Below are 20,982 nucleotides of genomic sequence, written 5' to 3'. Positions count from 1 at the left end.
CAAAATGAAAAAGAAGTAAATGTAATTTAATATAAAATATTTAGATATTATAAACTGATTGAAGTAAAACAATAAAATGAGATTTAAAAAATAATTCAGAAACACCTTAAAGTTTAATTGCACCTTAATATCAGTCAGCTGGGGCCAGTTAATCTAAAAGTTAAGTGTATTTTTACTAAATAAATAATTTACCAAAGAAAAGGAAAAGAAAAATCAAACAAGGTGATGTACTTTTCATTTCTAAAGTATTTGAGTTTATTTGTTATATAAAGCCCTTTTGTCAATTTTCAGAATAACTACATATATAAATAAGTGAAATATATTGTTACCGTGAAATAAAATTAGTCATACCTTGAAACTGAATTACCGCCCACCCCTAGACTGCACTTATTAAACATGTCAAATTATTTACTGCCCCAGGAGGAAAAGGAGGCTAAATTACCAGCTATCAAATCTCAACATGCAGCCGAGTGTCAATGCTGACTGTGATCTGCTGTAATTATGCTGTCAAAAATCTGTGCTGAAATATCTCCCTGCTCCTCTCCGGAAACGAACACACACACACACACACACACAGATGGATGACTATCAAGTGTTTGAGCAATGCCAAATTCATGCTGACAGTTATTATCACCTGTCATCAAAGCTTGTGTGCACTGTAGGGCTTTCAGCAGCAGGTCTGGAATGACTCATCACTCCGGCTACTGGACTTGGATAAGCGGCAGTCTTAAAACCACAAATAAAATCAGAAGAATGTGACCCAGAATGACTAGCGCTCCGGAGGTGTGTGTGAGAGCATCTGTGAAGGGCGTGTGGGTGGAAGGGAGAGAATATCTGAGTGTGTGTTCCAGTGCCTGAAGGGGTCAGGAAGGACCACTTGCTAAACATGCTTTTGCCCCGTTATAATCTCCACTATAAATTTCCATCAGGACGGGAGTTGGATGTCTGCCAGCCTGCTGCTGCGAGTCGGAAAGGCCGTTTCAGCTTGTTATCCAGTCACATATCCCCCGAGCGCCCACTGTGTACTGCACACGCACAATATACACAAGCTCATGCAGCCCCTATTGCTGTTAGCTTTAAAAATATGACTACAAATTGAATAAACCCAGTTTCGCTGTCTGAACTTAGTAAACGACACTCAAGTCATTCAGTTTTGGAAAAGCTCAGCTGACTAGCATCAACCGAATGTTGTGAAACTCCATATTAAGAAAGTTAACAGAATAGTCTTTCACATTCAATCATACACTCCTAGTGTTTAAAATTTATTTATTCGTTTATTTTATACATGGACTGATGAATTGTTTCTGATTAATTATTTTATATTAATTTAATGTTCAAAAACTTTATAAAAATAATGCATTAAAAAAAAATGGCTGATGTCACCCTGATGTCTTACTTGGTAAGATAAGATAAATCTGTCCTATATTTTATTATTTAATATCCTGTTTTAATCTGAAATACGTAACATTACAGAAGTAAAATGCTCTGTAAATGCTATTACATGCTGACATCATTGCTTAATGCACAAAAAATGTATATCCAACCAAATAAGGCCTAAATACAAGAAAATTCCCAAAATTACAGCATGTTTATTCACAGGTTTATGATGTCTAAACTTCAAAACCGCCAATGCAAACTAAGCATAACCAAACCAGTTAATGCATTAATGCCCTCTGCTGCTATTTGGATTGAAACTGATGTGCTCACAAAGCAAAGGAGCTAAAGATAACAGGACATGATCAAAAATGTAGCATATTACATTGAGGACTTGGTGATAAATGAACCAGAAAGTACTCACTGTTGAGTCTGCTGACAGGAATGGAGTCTGTCCTGTCATGGAGCCACTCAGGAGGGTGCGGGCGGATGCTGGCCTGGGATGCAGCATAAGCCACTGGGTCATTGCTCACCCAGGCAGTTAAATAAATGTAGAAGGCATTTGGGTTGATGATTCCATCGGCACTCACCAAACGCTGTCTAGTTAGCTGGTGATAAAAAGAAAATGTAATATAAGAAACTGCTCAAACAATACGGCTCGTTTGCTAAAATGAATAAGTATGTACACCAATGTATATACTATATAAGTGAGTATTGTAAATGCTCTCCAGTGCTGCAGTAATCTCTAAATGCTTCAGTTCTTGCCAAGCACTTAGCTAGCTACCTCCTGTGAAGGCAAAGTCATTACGGCATCACACTCAATGCCATACATGCTCCTCGAGAAAATAAATCTACAGTCTCCCAGTCAGGAGTTGGGGGTAAGTGTGTATTAGAGAGTGTGTGTGTTTTGGGGTGGGGGACTCAGGGTGTGTGATAGAAATGAGTGTGAGTGAGAGAAAAATTGCTTGAGTTAGTGTAACAATAAAAAAATTGGCCGGAGTCCCTGAGCACGTCTGTATGCAGTTAACCTTGCTGTTAACACTGGAGGAAATGCCACCCAGCAAATGGAGGAGAGCTATAAAAATAACACAACATCTGTACAAATGCTGCAAACACTTGCTTCTCCAGACCCCTATAGATACCCACAATGCCCAGCGCCACATATGGCTTCTGCCGTTAAGGAAATATAGGGTTTTAGATAGTACACTGACTTGAAATAACACTCAACACTTGGAAGAAAAAAAAAAAAAAACTGTCTAAAAGAAATAAAGAATATCCAGAGATGCTAAACTATACTGATTTTCAATTAAAAAAATAAATAAGTAGGTGAGGAAAAAAAATACTCAAGACATTTAACTGTACTTGATTTTAATTTAATAATAAAAAATAATAAAAACCAGACCATAACAAATTCTGAGGTGTTAAACTATTTACTTTCAACTGAATAAAAATAAATAAAAATAGTTAAATCCATAAAATTATTAGATGAACAAAATTATGAGACACTGAACTTACTTTTAATTTAATAAGAAAATAAAAACTAAATGAAAAATAAATGAGCAAAATCCTGAGATGTTTAACTGTATTCATTTTCTATGTAATATATTTTAATAATAATAAATAATTATTTTTTTGTCAGATGAGGGGAAAAAAATGAAAGCTGTATGACTTTTATGGTGACCAGAATGAGAGAGGCAGCATGTGATTCCCGCCTCTGTATCCAGTGAAAGGGGACATGGCAGCAGTTCCAAGAGAAGGGAATAAGCGAGAGGCGGGAGAGAAAAAAGTGGACTTGGATTCCAAAGATCTGGATTGCATTAAGCAGCAGGATGCGCAACAACTGTATGTCTTCAAGCTGTCACGGGAAGCACACAGTGCGAAGCAGGCGGCCTCTTGGCCCACTGCCGCCCCTCTTCCCTCACAGGCAGAGGAAATGTCATCACAGGGCCGCACACCAACACAGATCGGCTGGCTTTTCTTTGGCAATGGTTCAGCACAATAATGACCACTTGAAAACAACAAAAATGCAAATCATTTCTGGCCTTACGTGTGCATTGCCAATTACCCGAAAAGACGACACATTCTCAAACACACGCAGCGGTCTGCTCCACTCCTCCTCACCCTCCAGCCCCTCTGGCATGTTTTATGCTTTATATATTTCATATTTTTGCTCTCCTCTTGCCTGACATTTCATGCTGAGTAGCTACTGGAAACTGTTAATGTGATAACCTGTTAGATTTTTTGTCAGTGTGACGTGTGTGTGTGTGTGTGTGTGTCTGTGCAGGGGTTTCTTCTTGACAAGACCCCTCTGAACAAGTCCTGAAAAAGTTGTATATGCTGAGCTTTAGGCCTGCAGCAAGAAAGTGGAACAAATGGTTTAAATGCAGACTTAATTGCTTTTTCAGAAGCAAGTTGCGGCTCCATTGAGAGCTTTAAATTCCTGTGCTTGGTAAAGCAATCAGAGGGAGAAAGAGAGAGAGAGAATAAGGACAGACATAGATGGACATTCAGAAGCCAGGTGTGGTTCCGAAGCATGGTTATAAACCCTGACACCGATGCTAAAAACATATCTACCCAAGCACCCCTCCGTCATCGCCACACACAACCAGAGACTGCCATAAACATGTTGATCATGTGAACCAGGGAGGAACAGAAAAGGTCAGGACACTTTGATATATTATTATTATTATTATTATTATCATTTTATAATAGATATAAAAATTACATTATTTTTAAAAATGATAAATCTTGTATATTATATGTAACATTACTGGGTAAAAATAAGAAAAATATTTTTGTGGTCCTTTTAATGTTCAGTAACAGAATACACAGTGCAGTCATGGCCTAATGGTTAGAGAGCCCGTCTTGTAACCCAAAGGTCACTGGTTCGAGTCTCAGTACTGGCAGGTACCCTCAATAACATGACTGAGGTGCGACCCTTGAGCAAGGCACTGAACACCGAACAGCTTCCCGGGAGCCGCAACAATAATGGCTACCCACTGCTCCGGGTGTGTGTTCACAGTGTGTGTTTGTTCACTACTGTGTGTGTGTGAGTGCACACTACTACTTTGGGTGTGTCAGAGCACAAATACCGATTAAATGAAAATCATAAGTGTGTGAGTGCACACTTGGATGGGTTAAATGCAGAGCATAAATTCCGAGTATGGGACACTGGTGTGAAACTAAACTAAAATAAAAAAATGATCCATCTCTAACTGAGAATCATGGGATTCAATCTATGAAAACTGGAGTTGCATTGAAATATATCCGATCCTACTCAAGTCTTGTTTTCTTACCAGGTTCATATTGACTGGCTTTTCTCTGTGGCCGGTCTGCACCAGGAGTTTGTAGGCCAGGATGCCATCATCAGAGCCATTCCTGTAGTTCCCCTGAGTGATCCTACCGGTCTGCCAATCCTTATCGAACGCCTCCTGCAGACCTGCCCGGAAACACACATTATTTTGAGGATCTTGTTCAGTATATACATAAACCATGTTAACTTCTCCTCTTCAGTCATCCCTCAGCTCTACCTCTCTCCCCTCTCCCCTCAACGCCAGTGGTCCGTTTCTTTCACATTGCTTTCTCTCTCCCTCGCCTCACTGTCTGTGACCAATTTGTCGAGCCATTTCAAACCACAATATTAAAGACAGCTCTCTCCACCCTCTCTGGAACAGCCTTTACTGAAGCCTTTACGCACATACATGCACAAAGCGAACGCACACATAGATTTGCTGCCCCTGCACTGAAAAGGAAAACATGTGGTCCACTGAGAGTGCTGAAAGGATTAAATAAAGAAAGTCATTGGAAAATGGCAACGATGTTTGAGGTTCTGGTTGGCTGAGCTGAAAGCGACAAAGCAAGTCTGTACATGCCACCCAAACTCCGTCTGGACAGAAGCTGTTTGGAGACAAGGAATGCCTTTTTAAAGAGGAGCTGTGAGAGAGAAAGTGGGCAAAACAAGGTTTGCTTTTGAATATGGCCCGCCCGGGATTAGATACGGCATTCTGAAAGAAGCCTCTGTCGAGGAGGCCACGAGGAAAAAGATGTTGCAGGGACATGCCCTGTATCTCCCAATCTTGTTTTTTTTTTTTTTTTTTCACTCTCAACTCAACTGCATTTTTTGTCCCCACACTGTTTCGGCCTTTCTTTTTTTTCCTCATTTTCACTCTGTTTTTAATCTCTCCATTTAAGTCTCACTCTCGGATCATAATCCGTCTTAAGACATTAAATGTGTTACAGATTTGGAGGTTTAGCAGCGTGATTGATGTTTGTGAGAAACAGATGATCTGATGGTGGTAAAATTGAGGTAAAACTCGCCTCCAACAAAGCGAGGCACTGTCTGGAAATCAATACAGTCTGTAAAAATGAAGCATTTTGTACAACTCAAACGTTTTTGGATAAAATTAAATTGTTTATTGGCAAAAGAGATGTAGGGATTTTAGTTGCTGCTTTTGAAAGAAGTCACTTATTCTTTGTGATTTATTGAACCTTCTTTTGATTTATTTGATCATACAGTAAAAACAGTAATATAGTGAAATATTATTATAATTTACAATGTTTTTTTATTTTAATTTATTTTAAAATGTAATTTATTCCTGTGATGGCAAAGTTGAATATTAAATTTAAAAAAAAAATCATTCTACATTTGGCGCGATAGTCTTGTGGGCACCACGTTGACATATAGCACCATTGCGCTTCAGGTGTCCCGAGTTCAATCCCAGCTCATGGACCAAACTTGGAGCTATAATCAATATGACCAGACATTTTGCAGTTTAGTTAAAGGCTTGGCTCTTGGGTTTGTCCTCCACTAATGGTCTGGACTGATTGATTACACATCTGAGTGTATTACCTTGCAGCCAGTCTCTGAAGTAATGCAGCCACATGTGTGGGAGCTGGCCGTTGTCCTCCCGCAGGACGTACTTCACAGTCCTGAAGCGTTGGTGCAGCTCATAGAGCTGAGGCTGGATCTGTGCATAGTCAGCTTTCTGGGTCACCACGTACATGTTGTAGAAGGAAAAGTAGCGGAATTGGGCACGGATGAAGTCGTATTCGCCCGTGTCTCGTGGCACAATGTCAGTCAGCTCTAAACCATCCCGGACACGGGTGGTGCCGTACAGACTGATCCCAAGCAGTGCCAAAAAGAGCAAAATCACCACCACCTGATAGGAAACACACAAAAAGACAGATATGAGTCAGGGTTTGGCTTCATCTGAAGTTACTGCTGTTTTAGCATCTTATGATGAAGTTCTGCCCTGTTTGAGGTGTTTGTGGTTTTCAGAAGGCCTTGACTCACAAAATAACACTTACACAGCTCAAAAAGACACATTAAATGTCTCATTAAATGTCAGAAAATTAGCTCATCGCTGGCATCCGAAATCCCACTTCCAATCGGACAATGTGTACAGTTGCAAAACAACATTTAATCCTCACCTTCGTTGTAGGCTGCAGCAAAAATGGCGCATAGTGCTTCTCAGCAAATGATGCAAATGTCCATCTTGAGCATGGTGGCTCCAGACAGCGTAAACTCGACTCCCCAAATTGAGATAGCAAGTCTCGTGTGGAGCTTGCACCGTCTGGACTCTGGCTTGATGCTGTATCAGAAGTCAGTCCTGGCCCTGCACTGCTGCTGTTGTTGTGGTTGGGATTGGGATTGGGATTGGGGTTGGGATTGGGGTTGGGATTGGGGTTGGGATTGGGGTTGGGATTGGGGGCGTAGGGTTGAACGGAGATATGAGACTGGGGCTCGGCTGTGGTGTAGTAGGCCTGTGTTCTGGGGTCGTACTCTGTGCGCAGCTGTACGGTGGACTGCATGGTGATTTGGGTGTGCTGGGCAAAGCTGTGGTTGCTGTAGGAGGGTGGAGGGCTGTAGCGGCTGGATTCAGCAGAGGAGTCAGCGTACGCCGCCTGCGGCTCCAACTGGATTACCCGGTTAGCACAAGGACTAAAGGAAAGCAAGAGAAAGACAAAGAGCATTTCAGTAACACAAAAGCACCATGTAACAGTCGATTATGTGTGGAATTTCCTGCAATATCAATTTATATTGCAACAACACAGGAAACGATCCAGAAGAGCTGGAAAAACTTGTATGTATAGACTATCATTTACCACAAAAGATGTTTCAAAAAGTAGGGATCTTAAGAATTCTTTCTTCTAAGATACCTTGATTAGGCCCAATTTTAAGCATCATACGTATCATTAACAGAGAATCCAACCCCATAATGTCTGTGACATGGTCAGTTGTGAGGCGTCCCAATTTGCCTTCTTACATTATGCACAAAAAAGATGTACTTGTTATGTGAAGAAATTAGGATATCCAGGATATTGGATGAGGTAAGAGAAAGTGAATAAAAATGGTTTATTTTACCCAACATTTGCATGTGTCGTGCATTTTTCTTATTATTAGATTATCATGCAGTTAGCAACTTGCTAACATCAACCTCTACTGAAATCAAATGAAAGTTGAGTTTCCTGTGCGGGGCGCCGTTTGTGGCTCTAGGTCGGTGACGGTTAGTATGCTTCCTAGGTTTTGTAACAGAGCTTGTCTCTTTTCTACGATTTTTAAATGGATGGAGAGTTAGTGAGTGAGTTTGTGAATGTCCTTTAGATGTGGCAACTCGTCACTCTTGAGCGCTCATGCAAATTTGTGTAAAATCAATCAGCTTTCCAGTTAAGAGCAGTTAAAGCCGAGAAGTGTCAGTGACTAGAAAGCAAACGTTTTAACCATGGTGAAAGTTTAGGCATCAGGTTTAATTTCCTGCAGGAGTTTGGGGGCATGACTAAGAAGGTAAAGTATGTGCCTATAGCCCACTTGCTTTCTATTCCTCTCTCATCAGACACCAAGAATGTTGCAGCAAGCAGGAGAGGCAACAGCATGTCTTATTTGAGGGCCCGGGGCCTCAGACAGAGATAAACATCAGCACGCACACATATGCACACAAAGTATAGATGTTAGGGCAGGTTGATGCTTAATTATGCAGTTTATACTGCACTCAGTGTTATTACAGGCTGCATATATTATCTGAATTAATTTCTTTGGACAGACCACAAAATCCTATCACACCCTGACCTCAGAGAAAGATGGATGCTTGTATGGCAGTGTGAGTGTGTACAGTAGAGTGTGTAAGTAGCACAACTGTTTTTAACATTGATAATATAAAGAAATGTTTCTTGCGCAGCAAATCAGCATATTAGACTGATTTCTGAAGGATCATGTGACACTGAAGACTGGAGTAATGACTGCTGAAAATTCAGCTTTCTATCACAGGAATACATTATATTTTAAAACATACTAAAACAAAACAACTATTTTAAATCGTACTAATATTTCACAATATTATCGTTTTACTATATTTGTATAGATCCATATAATAAATCCAACTCTGTTGAGCATGAGAGACTTTTTTCAAAAATATTTAAAAATCTTACCAACCCTCAACTTTTGAACAGTAGTGTATGTAGTGTTATTGTTTTTTTCTTTTTACAATAATTAAGGGACAAAAACATATCCATAAGAACATTTGAGAACTTTAAGATAAAAATGGTTCATAAAAATGCTAAAAGTTTTCATAAGGGTATAGCTAGACTAAGTGTGTATTATATATCATTTTTAGGGTTGCAAAGGGGCAAGAAAAAACTGGTTAATTTCTGGAAACTTTCTGAAAATTGCCAAAATTTTCAGCAAGTTAACTTTTTTTTTTTTTTACCAGAAATGTTCCACTCCTTTGCAACATATTTATGATGCGTCTTCTTTTAGCCAGTTAAATGTGTGCTACCTGACAAAGCAGCAGAAAATGTCGAAGCGGCGGTCCTCACGACGGTACAGATCCATGCTGAGGATGGCAGGAAAGATGAGCAGCACCATAGCGAAGTTAAACACCACGACCACTGCCGCCTGAGAGAGAAAATAAAGATGTTAAGCACATAATCACACACACAGAGACACCAACACATCTGCAGAAGGTCTATGCCAAAACCGCAATGATCCCAACAAATTCAATTTTAGACAATTATTTTCTTCATAAGAGATGAATGACAAACAAATAAAAAACACAACGCTTGCCATCCCAAAATTAAACTTGGGCTCATCCAGTTTGGGTGAAGCCCACCTAAATTTCCAAATGTAAATCACATTGCTATCGAATTCATAATTCAATCCACACACTTCCATATGAAGAACTGGGAAAAAAGACTTTCTCAGAGTTCAGCTAGATGTGGCTCTCTTGACCTTGGGAAACAGACACTTTCTTTCGGAGCCGATATATCACAAGCTCACTAAAAAGACTTCACCAGGCCAAAAGCTCCTAAATAGTGTGGAGAAACAAATGAGTGATTTGAAAGATTTCATTCGGATTCATTCAGTTTAAGCTCACAGAATATCTAATGTGAGAACTGGATGAAGAAAAGTGACATGACGATGAAAGTCAGAAACTGAGAAATACAGAGGGAGAGGGCAGATTGGAGCATGCCTGCCCTAGTTAGGATGTATTTTTTTATGAGTGGAGGTTGGAGTTATGTCAGACTGCCAGACCACCCAGAGAGCAGCTCAGCCTGATAGAGCCAATACACAATGAGAGACACTCATGTATACAAAAGCAACTCCAAAAAGTATTTGGACACTTCGTCCACACTTAAAAAAGTGTGACTGTCACTGCATTAGACAACACAATATCAAATCTATTAACCCATGAGAGGAACAGAGAGAGAACAGATGAGAGAAAGTGCATGAGTGAATCTACAGTGAGATCTTTTAGGCCTGACATGTGCACCCGCACAGTGCTAAACAGAGACAGAAGAATCTCACAACCTGAACCATAACAGGATTAAAACACAAATAGCACCAACCTGAAATGGTAATCACAACCCATTTACTTCTGTAATGTAAATTAAAAATAAATAAATCAAAAATAACTAAATTAAATGTTATCAAAGGTGGTGATTTACTATATTTTAACTAAGTCAAACATTTTTTTATTTGTGAATAATGAGCACCAATAATGTTATACTGCAATTTAAAAATGATTTTTTTACACCAATGTTAAACAGGTTTTTTTAGGATTATTTGATGAATAGCAACTTTTAAAAGAACAACATTTCTTTGAAATTGAATATATATGTAACATTATAAATGTCTTTACTGTCAGTTTGGATCAATTTAATGCATCCTTGATGAATTAAAGTATTCATTTATTTTTAAAAATCTTAATGTTCCCACACTTTTGTACGTTAGTGTATATTAGTAAATTTGGTCAATTTTGATTATTTTGTTGACTTTAAAGTCAACTTTAATATTTGAGGTAATATAAATAGCAGGCAAAAACTTTTTTTTTTTTTTTGTAATTTTGAAGCATTTTCCTCAAATTGGAGAAGCTAAGCCAAAAAATATGAGAAAAGCTTAAGTAAACATCTTTGGACACAAACGTTAAAGTAAACACATTTGTACAAATAATCAGAAGTAATTATTTGGACACAAAAGCTGAAGTAAACACATTTGGATACTACAGCTGAAAATAGAGACTGTTACAGCAAAAAATATCACGTTTACAAAAGCAGTATCTCTTCACTGTGTGTGTGTGTGCATGTGTTCTCAGCGGTTTTGAAGATGAGTGTTTTCAGGCACCATTGAACAGGTGCCAGTTGGAGTGCGCTGCGGTGAAAAACAGCATGTGTGTGTCTGACAGATGTGTGTGAGACATCAATCCACACATCCTCATACTAGATCTACAATGCTGTACGAGTGCGTGTGTGCGTGTTTAGGCGTGAGCCACATCTTGCGTGTGGTCGCACATCATTTTTCTGAAAACATGCAATCTTCAAACAGACACAAACACTTGCTAAACTATACACTTGCAGATATATAAAGCAATTCTGCTTTTAGGATCAAAGGGTCCTGCAAAAGGGGAGGTATCTGTAGGGTTTAACCTGAGATTTGAGTGAACCTGATTGTTGAACAGAACAAGGCATCAGTGTGTAAATCTCTACATCTGACTCTGTGCAGGTTATGTGGATGATGGCGAGGTTTCTTCACCTAAAGTTCAAGGGTTAAGCAGCCCAAGTGCTGAGTCTGTGTGTGTGTGTTCTATGTGAGGTTGATGAGGCTTCAGATATCTAATGGTGAAAATCTTTAATCTCAATCAGCCTAAAGACTGATTAAGCAGGTTCAAAGTAGGTATTCAGATTTCATGAGCCATTTAAAAAGGTGGTAGTTCACCCAAAAATAATCTCCTATCATAATTTATTCAGACTCATGCTGTTACAAAGTTTTTGTCAGTTACTTTTTTGTTGTAGAAAGTCATCCATGCCATTACAATGAATGGGAAATGGAGTTCTTAATCTTCACAAAGTTTGTGAAAGCACCATAAGTGTCCTAGCTTTTTACTATTTTGAATGATGACTGAAACCTTACAGAACAGGCACTTCTTGGGTTTATTGCCATCTTATGATACATCGCTTGTTGTATTCCTGTAACTGTAAGTCACTTCAGATAAAAGCCAGATGAATAAATGTAAATGTAATAGTGATCAATATGACTCAATGTTCTATTTTCTAAGGTCTTCTGCGGGCTTACAATAGATTTATGAGGGCAAAGACAAAAATTAAAGTCATTATTGACTGAAAGTCTCCATTTATGAGTAGTGAATCATGAAAAAAATTATTCACATCATTTATTTGAGTCACTAAAAAAAGACCGAACTCAACTTCAGCTTTCTTTATGAAGCTTGAAAGCTTGCGTGACTTTTGTGTCCAACAGAAGAAAAACTCATACAGGTTTGAAACAACATGAGAATGAATGATGACAGAATTTTCATTCAACTCTCCCTTTAACCTGATTTAAGTCTGGAATAGGTTGCGGGCAGATCTCTTGCTTAGCCTCTTTACTATGTCACTTCCACAGCCTTGCAGTCATAAATAAACCGCAGATGTGTGGAACAACAACAACCCATACAACCCACCCCCACTCCCAGATTGAGTTACATGCCCACAATCTGCACATTTAGGGGGCCGTACCACTAATCACATGCCATAGCAGGGGTTATGGCCCACACCAGCTTGCTCAACCTGTCACATGCTCAGTTTGATGAATGAAATCAATAAAAGTCATGTGTAGAAATCTGGAGTCAATGAAGGTATGGAACACGCACAAAGAACTAAGAAAGAGCTGGTATGGACATGGGAAATTTCGGCAAACATCCATTAGTAATAAAAACAAACACACAATTGCTACAGACAAGCAATCGGAACTGCATTCCTGTTTAAGAATATGAAAAAGAAACACACAAACCTGAAAGGAGAAAGCTCGGAGTGCTGGGATTGGAATAAGAGCAGCCATGAAAAATGCCGTCACATTACTGATGGAAGTCAAAGCTACACTAGCCCCAGTCCTCTTCAGACATTCACCAGTGCGGTCCTGAGGAAGAAAAAAAAATGTCATCAAATCAACAGCAAGAATATTATTCTTACCACTTTCTTGCACCAAACATATCAGCTCTTCAAGTCCATTCTCAGACCCTGAGAACTAAACTGGCTGTTTTTGCTATTGCTATTGTACATAAATGACTCTGGTAGGATTGGCTAACCTATTAATATGTGAAATGAGTAGCAATGTTCACTACTAGGGATAAGCATTTATCATTTTTTCCTTTGAGTACTGGAAAGCTCAGTAGAACGATTAATTGTTTACCTTTTTATGTTCAGTGTGAACTTATTCAAAACTGTGATATATAACGCAAACATCTATTCACTTAATTCTTTTTCATCTGAATGTGGTACTTTGTACAACTATATTCTTATCTCAGTTGAACTTGCAGTTTTTGGAGAACAATAATAATTTGAGTAAGGTGTAACTTGCGTTTAAGATCACTGATGTTTTCATCGAAGAGAGCTGGTAATCACACAACCAGCCATGACAACTTAATGAGCTCAACTTCTGATGAAAAGCTTTCCTTTCTCACCCCCGCTATTATGTGGATTTTTAGAGAGAGGAAAAACACAAAAAAGAGATTCATTTCCCTCCCTACTCCTTATCCCTCACTCTCACAGAAATATTTTCCATCAAAGGCAGGACACATCCTTTTAAACAAAGCAGCCCGGGGTGCAGAAACATGATTGGCTCGCTGTCTTGTTAGGATAAACTCTCTCTCCTCATTTCAAAGCCATTCAGGGTTTGAGACGCATGAGAAACAGTTCCAAACCCCACCTCCATACACACAGAGGTAGAGATGAGGAGAAGGAAAGAAAGAGGGAAGTTTTTTTCTGGTATCTGAGGACGTGCAGGACCACACACAAAGAGAGCTTTAAGACACAAGAGGGCTCTGCGCTCTCTCTCCCTCCTCCTTCAGGGGAACTGTTTACTTTCCACACAAAAGTGTCGCTGCACGCTGTGCAATCTCACATAAACACAAGCAAATACATGCCTGAACTCAGCCCGTCTGCATAAGAGTCATCTAAATCACCTCTCATACACGACCACACGTAACCGCACGCGAAAGCTAAACAAAGATACCCTTGACAGATGTATCAACGGAAACGTATACACAATCGACAAAAAAAACAAAAAACAGATCATATACACATAAGATTACTGTCTCGCAAGTAAAACTAACAACTCAATAGTGTTTCACAATTCATAATGTTGTAGATATTTCAACAGTTTGATTTCAAACTCTGAATTGAATATATTTGAACTAAAAAAGACAAGTAAACAGTCAATAATAAAATAAGAATAGATAAAGCAATGGCACAAACAAATACAATAACAAAATACAACTGAAATTAACTGTGCTTGAAGTTTTTCAGGTAGGTATAACAGTAATATTTAGGTACAGAAACTGAGTAATCTATTTAACTTTAAAATAACACTGGTTAGTCTTCAATGTATGAATAAACATTAATGACAGACAGCAGCAGGTTTATTTAGGTTGCTGTCTCTTTAAGACCTCATGCAGGGATCTAATAGTTACACATAAGTTTGGTTTCTCAACTGTTTACATTCACTTAATAGTCTATATACTGACAATGTTTTGTATAAATCGACTGTTTACATGAATACTCATCAAGACAGCATCTTGACATCATTTTGTATGTATTTGGCCGTTTACGCGCAATAAGGTGCAACACAACTTCATTCAGTATTCATTCATGAATATTTCAAATTGTAAGACTCAAAAGCATGTGCAATTTGTCCCGAGTGTCTGTACTGTAAATATACTCTTATTTATTTTTTAATTTAAAGTGTGTCATAGGAAACAATGGTACTAGCATGGTACCATATCTAAAATCAAAACAAAACAATGGTAGTACTATGGTACATTTTTTCATCTGTTTTGTTTAAAAATGTCTTGAGTCACACATCATACAGTGGCCCTCAGCAGATCAAAGTATGCCAGTGTTTTGAAGTTACATCACAGGCCAGGGCAGGTACACACACATTCCTTTATGTAAGTGATAACATGAGGGTATGCATTGATATACCCCCTTCCTCCTGATAACATGCTAGCTTCCTCATTTCTGAATGGACTGCCTTGTCTCGATACTATCTTTGGATGTGTAGTCACTTTTGTGCTTCTGAGTGTTTGTGGTGGGAGAAAACTCTTGTTTTTTTTAGTTGTGTTCCCCCTCTTTTCAGGATGTTTGTGATAACACACCTCAAATGGAATCCTCTTGTTCTGGCCAGTCTCGCTGAAAGCGTGAGCTAGGAGAAAGACATCGTCCACCCCTACGCCAAGAGCTAGGAACGGCAACACCTTTAAGCACATGAAAACATTAGAGCATGTTACACATGAAAGATGTTACAGTACTGATGGTGTCCATGTTTGCTCATGTGCGTGCAATGTACCTGTGTGGTAGCAGCGTTAAAGGAGATGCCCAAAAGCGAGCAGAGTCCCAGTCCAGCAGCGACAGAAAGAGTGACCAGCAACACTCCGGCTAGCCCGACCGCCCCCTGAGACTTGGCGCAGTCCCACCGCAGCATGGTCAGACACGCATAGGCAAGCTGCACACAGATAACATAGCTATAGCGTTAATCTGACATTATCACGTTACCGCAGTGCTGTTCTCATGAGTGTGGTCACGGCACAGCAGGGTCAGGCATGCACTGGCAAGCTGCATGTAACATAACACTAAAGGCCTATACACACCAAGTCTGAATTTTCAGCATAAAAAAACGGGACACATTTCTTGAGGCCGTTTACATAAAAAATAACTACATTGAGTTACAACAGAATGAATTTAGAGGTCTCGAGACACATTTTTATAAACTGGAATATTTTTAATCTAACATCCCAAGTGAAAATAAAATTGTGCATGTTTGAAAGTGCATTTGTAGTGTACTTAAAATCTTAAAAAGTACAAAGTACACCTTCATGACTATATTTGTTGACACACTTAAGTACACTTTCAAAAAGTTTTACTTTAAAGTATGTTTTAAATCACTGTTTAAATAATCTTGTGTCGTGCTTTAAAGTACACTTATTTTGATGCACTGACTAACATATTAAAGCATGTGTAAAATATAATTTTAACTGTAGTCTGTTATTTGATATTGTATTTAAAGTGAATTTAGTTTAAATTTACTAAATTGCAGCTTCATTGCAAATGTGTAAAGGGACAATAGAAGTAATTGGGAAATTACATATAAAGAGGTACTTATGCCCTACCTTAGTGGGTATCTATCAACATTTAATATGATCAATTTAAATTTAAACAATTATACATTAGCATTTAATTGCAATTGCCTATTTTTTTTCTGTAATAAGTAATCTTTTTAAAAGTACGCTACAATGCACTTCCGTTCCACTTGGAACGGTATCTAAAAACAACTGCTGTGGTGGGACTAAAAAGCGATATAATGGCCAAGTAAGTCTGTCTGAATGTGAATGACTAAAGCAGCGGTGCTTGAAAGGGTATGAAATTGAAGCACAGTATAGTTAATGAGGCTGTGCTTTAACCTGAACAAAAAAGGCTGGAGATGTAGGAGTTAGTTTACCATTAGGAGGTAGCCACTGGCGATACGGATCACACTGACTTCAGAGAAGGACTTAAGGATGTCTTCCAGGGTGGTGGTGGTGAACGTGAGAACTTTCTGAGACGAGTTTACTGACACACTCTGCTGGACAGCCTGAGGACAAACGGAAGGAAGAAAGAAGTAAAAAATGTTGTTTAGCTTTAATTCATTTACACCCTTTCTATCATCTTCTCACTGCTCTTTGTTTTGTATTTTCCCTCAGGCCAATGAAACTAATTAAATAACGTGGAAATCAGAGTCCCACAAATGTTTCAGGAGCCCCACCGCCCTAAAACCACACACACTCACATCCACAAACACACACATGTTCAGCCCGGCATACACACGCACCAGAAGGAAACCCTATGCTAAGCGGAGGTCAGGACTGACAAAACAGAGACCAGATGATGTCACACACAAGCCACCAATGGGACGGCAGCTGTGAAAGCGATTGTGTGCTGAGCGGGTTAATGTGTTCCAGACGGTCCTGTCAAACATGCACACACACACAGATACCACACACACGCTAATACACACACACACAGACACACAAGTGCTGGGGCCACCACACCAAGAGGGGTTGATTCTGCAATGGACACCCACATTAGCAAAAACAGGCTGCCACCTCGGAATAAATGAGCAAATCTGTTATTAAAGAATGCTAAAATGATTTCGCTAACACTTCGGAATACGGTTCAATTTGTAAACATGATGTAATGCATTAGGTATCATGAATTAACAATGAATAATACTATACAACATTTATTAACTTTGCATTATGGCATACATGTACATATAAGTCATGCAAAAACGTGATTTAATGAATAGTACATTTATAAATCAACAACTAACCAAAGTTAATAAATGTTTTAAAAATGTTCATGTTAATTTACTAAATTAAACATTCTCAAATGAAGTTAACTATGAATATACTATTGTTAATTTAAATTTGTTAATAGTACATTAATGTTAATTTATACATCTTGAAATATTATATGTAAAATATAAACATTAACATTATGCAACCTTAATGAATGCTTTAAAAATATTGTTAGTATATAACATCTATTGCATTAACTAATGTTAACAAATTAAACTACTGTATTAGTTTAACTATTAAACTATTATTCATTTGCTCATTCATGTTTGTTCGTAATGCATTCATTAATGTTAATTCATACAACTTGAAATGTTATATGTGGGTATAATAATAATTTACATGGAAGAATGCTATTAAAATGTTGTTCATTAGTTAGCTCATGACGCCTCAATGTAAAGTGTTACCCTGATTACAAACAGAAAAAATGAATGCAATGCATTTGGTTGCGACAGGAATGAAATACCTCCAGAAGTAATGTTTTCGATGCAACAATGTAACACATCTAATACATGTGAAGGGTTTAGTGCATTCATTTCTACACTGTCCCATCGTAACCTTTCCTGACCTTACAGACGTGCCCCATTTTTCCAAGCTCACACTTAACCTGAGCGTTTAAAGTATGAAGAAGTGAAAAAAGGGAAGTCAATGCCTTTAAAGGACTACACTTAAACAGCTGGGTCCTAACCTCAGGAGACACAGCCCCTTTGGAATGTATGTGTTACTTATGACTCAAGATGAATGCCTTCACACTGCACGAGTGCATGTATGTGAGTGTATGTTCCAGGAAACACAACGCTGGGCTGGAGGAATGAATTGGGCCTCCTAAACGGTTCCTAACAAGATCCAGTTTTAAGCAAAGTAAAACCTGATGCATGAATGAATTACTACAAATACTACAGCAGAAACAATAACTGTAAATATCTCCACTAAAGTAGACTGCAGTCTGGACATTGACAGAACACCTTTACATCCATTCCGTGAGATTTACCTCAGAGTATCTCCTCAACCAGGCCTTTAGTATGGCAGCTGCTTTGTCCTCGTTCCAGCTGATGTGCGAGACCTCCTCGTAGCCCTTAAAGTGCTCGTACATCTGCTTCGGGGTCATGAGTGTGAATATGGTCTGAAGGGCCTGTGCACTGTGAGGAAGAGTAGAGTGAAAAGGTGAACTGAACATACAGTATAAACTGACCAAGTGTTTCACTGCTGAATAGATATGAGATTGGAATAAGTGTGTTCCAAAATTGTTCCAGTACTGAAGAGTATGCCAAAAGTCCCCAGATGGTCTGGTAGCAATTTTATGACATGGCATCCCATAAGTTTTTAGATATTTGAAGGTTGAAGTTTGAAACATAAATTCTCAGACAATGTTTTTATTACCAATATACTGAACCATCTGTTTATATTTTTCTTATCCCCTGACGTTGTAGGCCACAGTCTGAATCAGTCCGAATCAACTTAATTGACCCAAGACTCTTTACTCTGAATCATGAACTGTCACAGAACTGAATCATGAACTGAATCAGCTCATATCCTCAGTGAATCAACTCATTATGTCTGTCTCAAAACATACAATTAAAAAAAATAAAAAAACAAAAAATTCATTCAAATATATAAATATAAATAAATAAATAAATAATTTGTTTATAAATATTTTAATTAAAAAAAAAAAAAAATATATATATATATATAAATATATATATGTCTTGACCTTGTCTGTCACTACTTGGGGATAAAAACCTCAAAAAGAACCACTAACATGCTGAAAAACATCGGCCTGTCACTTTGCTCCACAGATGAGCTAAAACGCCCCAACTGTAGAGTACAGACTCCCTCAAGTGGACTTGTCAACCTACTATTGTTCATTGAACACTTCTTGAAAGAAAAACCCTTGATTTTTCAGAGTGAAAAGATTCATTGAAATCACAGTGGATGATTCCAAAGCCACTAGTATAATATTTTCACCACCACCACTGTTGTGTATTAACATTTTTGGGACGTATGACAATTTTCTTTCATAATGAGGATGCTGAATTCTGTCCCCAGTCCCCACTCAATCTTAAAGAGGTCTGGGGAATAAAAATGTTTCGCTCTTGGAGTTAAAGGTGTGGGAATGAATACTAATATGCAGTTTACTAATGATTATAATCTGCCAAGAAAGAAACAAAAAACAAGCCCCACACATTGTACATGTGAGTGCGTACGAGAGAGGGAAAGACAAAGTGATCTTTTATCCACTGCCACATAATGCCCAAAAACTGTCAAACTGTGACAAACTTAAAGACACACTTCATTTTTTCCTTTCTCACTCTTCTATGGTTTTCACAATAACTTAACTCCCTTTGGAAGTAAAATACATTAAGATAAATCCATTTCTCTAAATGCCATCAGTGTTTAAACCCCGAAGTCGTCTCTTACCTCAGAAGTCTGCCGCTGTTGTTCTTCTTGGTCCCACCTACGATAAGCTCCTCCTGCCATTTCATGTACTTTTTGGAAAGCCCATAGCAGCCACCAGTCAGAACACGAGCCACGTCCAAAGGCTTAAGAATATGACAGATCATAAATCTGAGACACACTCAAATTGCAAAACAACATTGCTTTAATTAGTGAATCTTTGTTTGTAGCCTATGACTGGGAAAACATAAGACAGACACCCAACACAGAATAACAAATAATCGCAAATTATTTTCTGCTATTGCTCTATGTCATCCCTTGTATGCTGAACTCACCCGTGTCATGTTCTTGTTGGGAGCTGACAAAGGGCAGTCGGGGTCTGCGGGATTCAGGCAGGGGCGGTCCATATAGCCATGACCCACCTCTGCTTTGATCAACATCTCCTCCCAGCTGTCCACCGGATACTTCAGCATCTTAAGCTCAGCAATGAATCCCATTGGATCAAAGTTGGTCCACTGCACTGGGTCTTTGCCACTGCGGGTAAAAAAGAAACTATTTTATTAATGTGGACTTAGGGGTTTACAGCATCAAATACAATGGAATTGAATTGAAAGCAGGGTTATAGTCACATTAACTTCCATAGACCGCTGCTAACACAAACACTGAGTGCTCTTGCTTTATCCAAAATGTCTTAGGATTGGTCCATTGTTGTAAAACTGACATTGATCTGCTTCATTTTGAAAAATTTCAAAATGCAGAACTCACTATTGCTGCATGTGTTTGATCAAAAATACTGTAAAAGTAGTATTATAAAATACTATTACAATATGAAATACTTATTTTCTGTTTTAATATATTTTAAGATTTAATTTATTCCTGCAATGGCAAAGCTGAATTTTCAGCATCATTACTCCAGTCTTCAGCGTCACATGATCCTTCAGAAATCATTCTAAATGCTCAAGAAACATTTTTTTACTATTATCAATGTTGAAAACAGCTGTGCTGCTTAATATTTCTGCAGAAACTGTAAAACAGTTTTCAGGATTCTTTCATAAAGTTCAAAAGAACAGCATTTATTCGAAATCAAAGTCTTTTGGAACATGTTCCTGTCCATTTTGATCAGTTTTAGAAGTCCTTGCAGAATAGAAGTATTCAATTCTTTCAAAAAGTAAAATCTGACTGACCCTAAACTTTTGAACGGTAGTGTATGTTTAACCATGAAAGAGAAGCACGGACTGAGCCCTGCTTATGGGATGTTGGATGTGCTTAAAGTGGTTCGGCATAACTACGGGGAGCGGATGAAGGGTGACTGGATGGAATTCTGAAGGCTTGCACGTCA

The 20,982-nt window shown here is 38.4% G+C and overlaps 1 protein-coding gene across 2 annotated transcripts in view; it reads right to left on the bottom strand.

Moving 5' to 3' along the window:
- Positions 1-20,982, bottom strand: part of LOC109095008 (protein patched homolog 1-like) — a 54,075-nt gene that overhangs the window by 11,526 nt on the left and 21,567 nt on the right. For both annotated transcript variants that reach the window (XM_042762425.1, XM_042762424.1), the window contains exons 6-17: positions 19,979-20,177; positions 19,668-19,789; positions 18,241-18,388; positions 16,355-16,486; positions 15,206-15,361; positions 15,015-15,113; positions 12,653-12,778; positions 9,147-9,265; positions 6,805-7,315; positions 6,224-6,533; positions 4,671-4,813; positions 1,799-1,982 (exon numbers count right to left, since the gene is read on the bottom strand). In XM_042762425.1, coding sequence (XP_042618359.1) covers positions 1,799-1,982; positions 4,671-4,813; positions 6,224-6,533; positions 6,805-7,315; positions 9,147-9,265; positions 12,653-12,778; positions 15,015-15,113; positions 15,206-15,361; positions 16,355-16,486; positions 18,241-18,388; positions 19,668-19,789; positions 19,979-20,177 — 2,249 coding nt within the window. The remainder of the gene's footprint in view (positions 1-1,798; positions 1,983-4,670; positions 4,814-6,223; positions 6,534-6,804; positions 7,316-9,146; positions 9,266-12,652; positions 12,779-15,014; positions 15,114-15,205; positions 15,362-16,354; positions 16,487-18,240; positions 18,389-19,667; positions 19,790-19,978; positions 20,178-20,982) is intronic.

Source organism: Cyprinus carpio, chromosome A8, assembly GCF_018340385.1.
Source record: "Cyprinus carpio isolate SPL01 chromosome A8, ASM1834038v1, whole genome shotgun sequence".
Classification (NCBI taxonomy): domain Eukaryota; kingdom Metazoa; phylum Chordata; class Actinopteri; order Cypriniformes; family Cyprinidae; genus Cyprinus; species Cyprinus carpio.
This window is presented reverse-complemented; position numbering and strand designations above follow the sequence as displayed.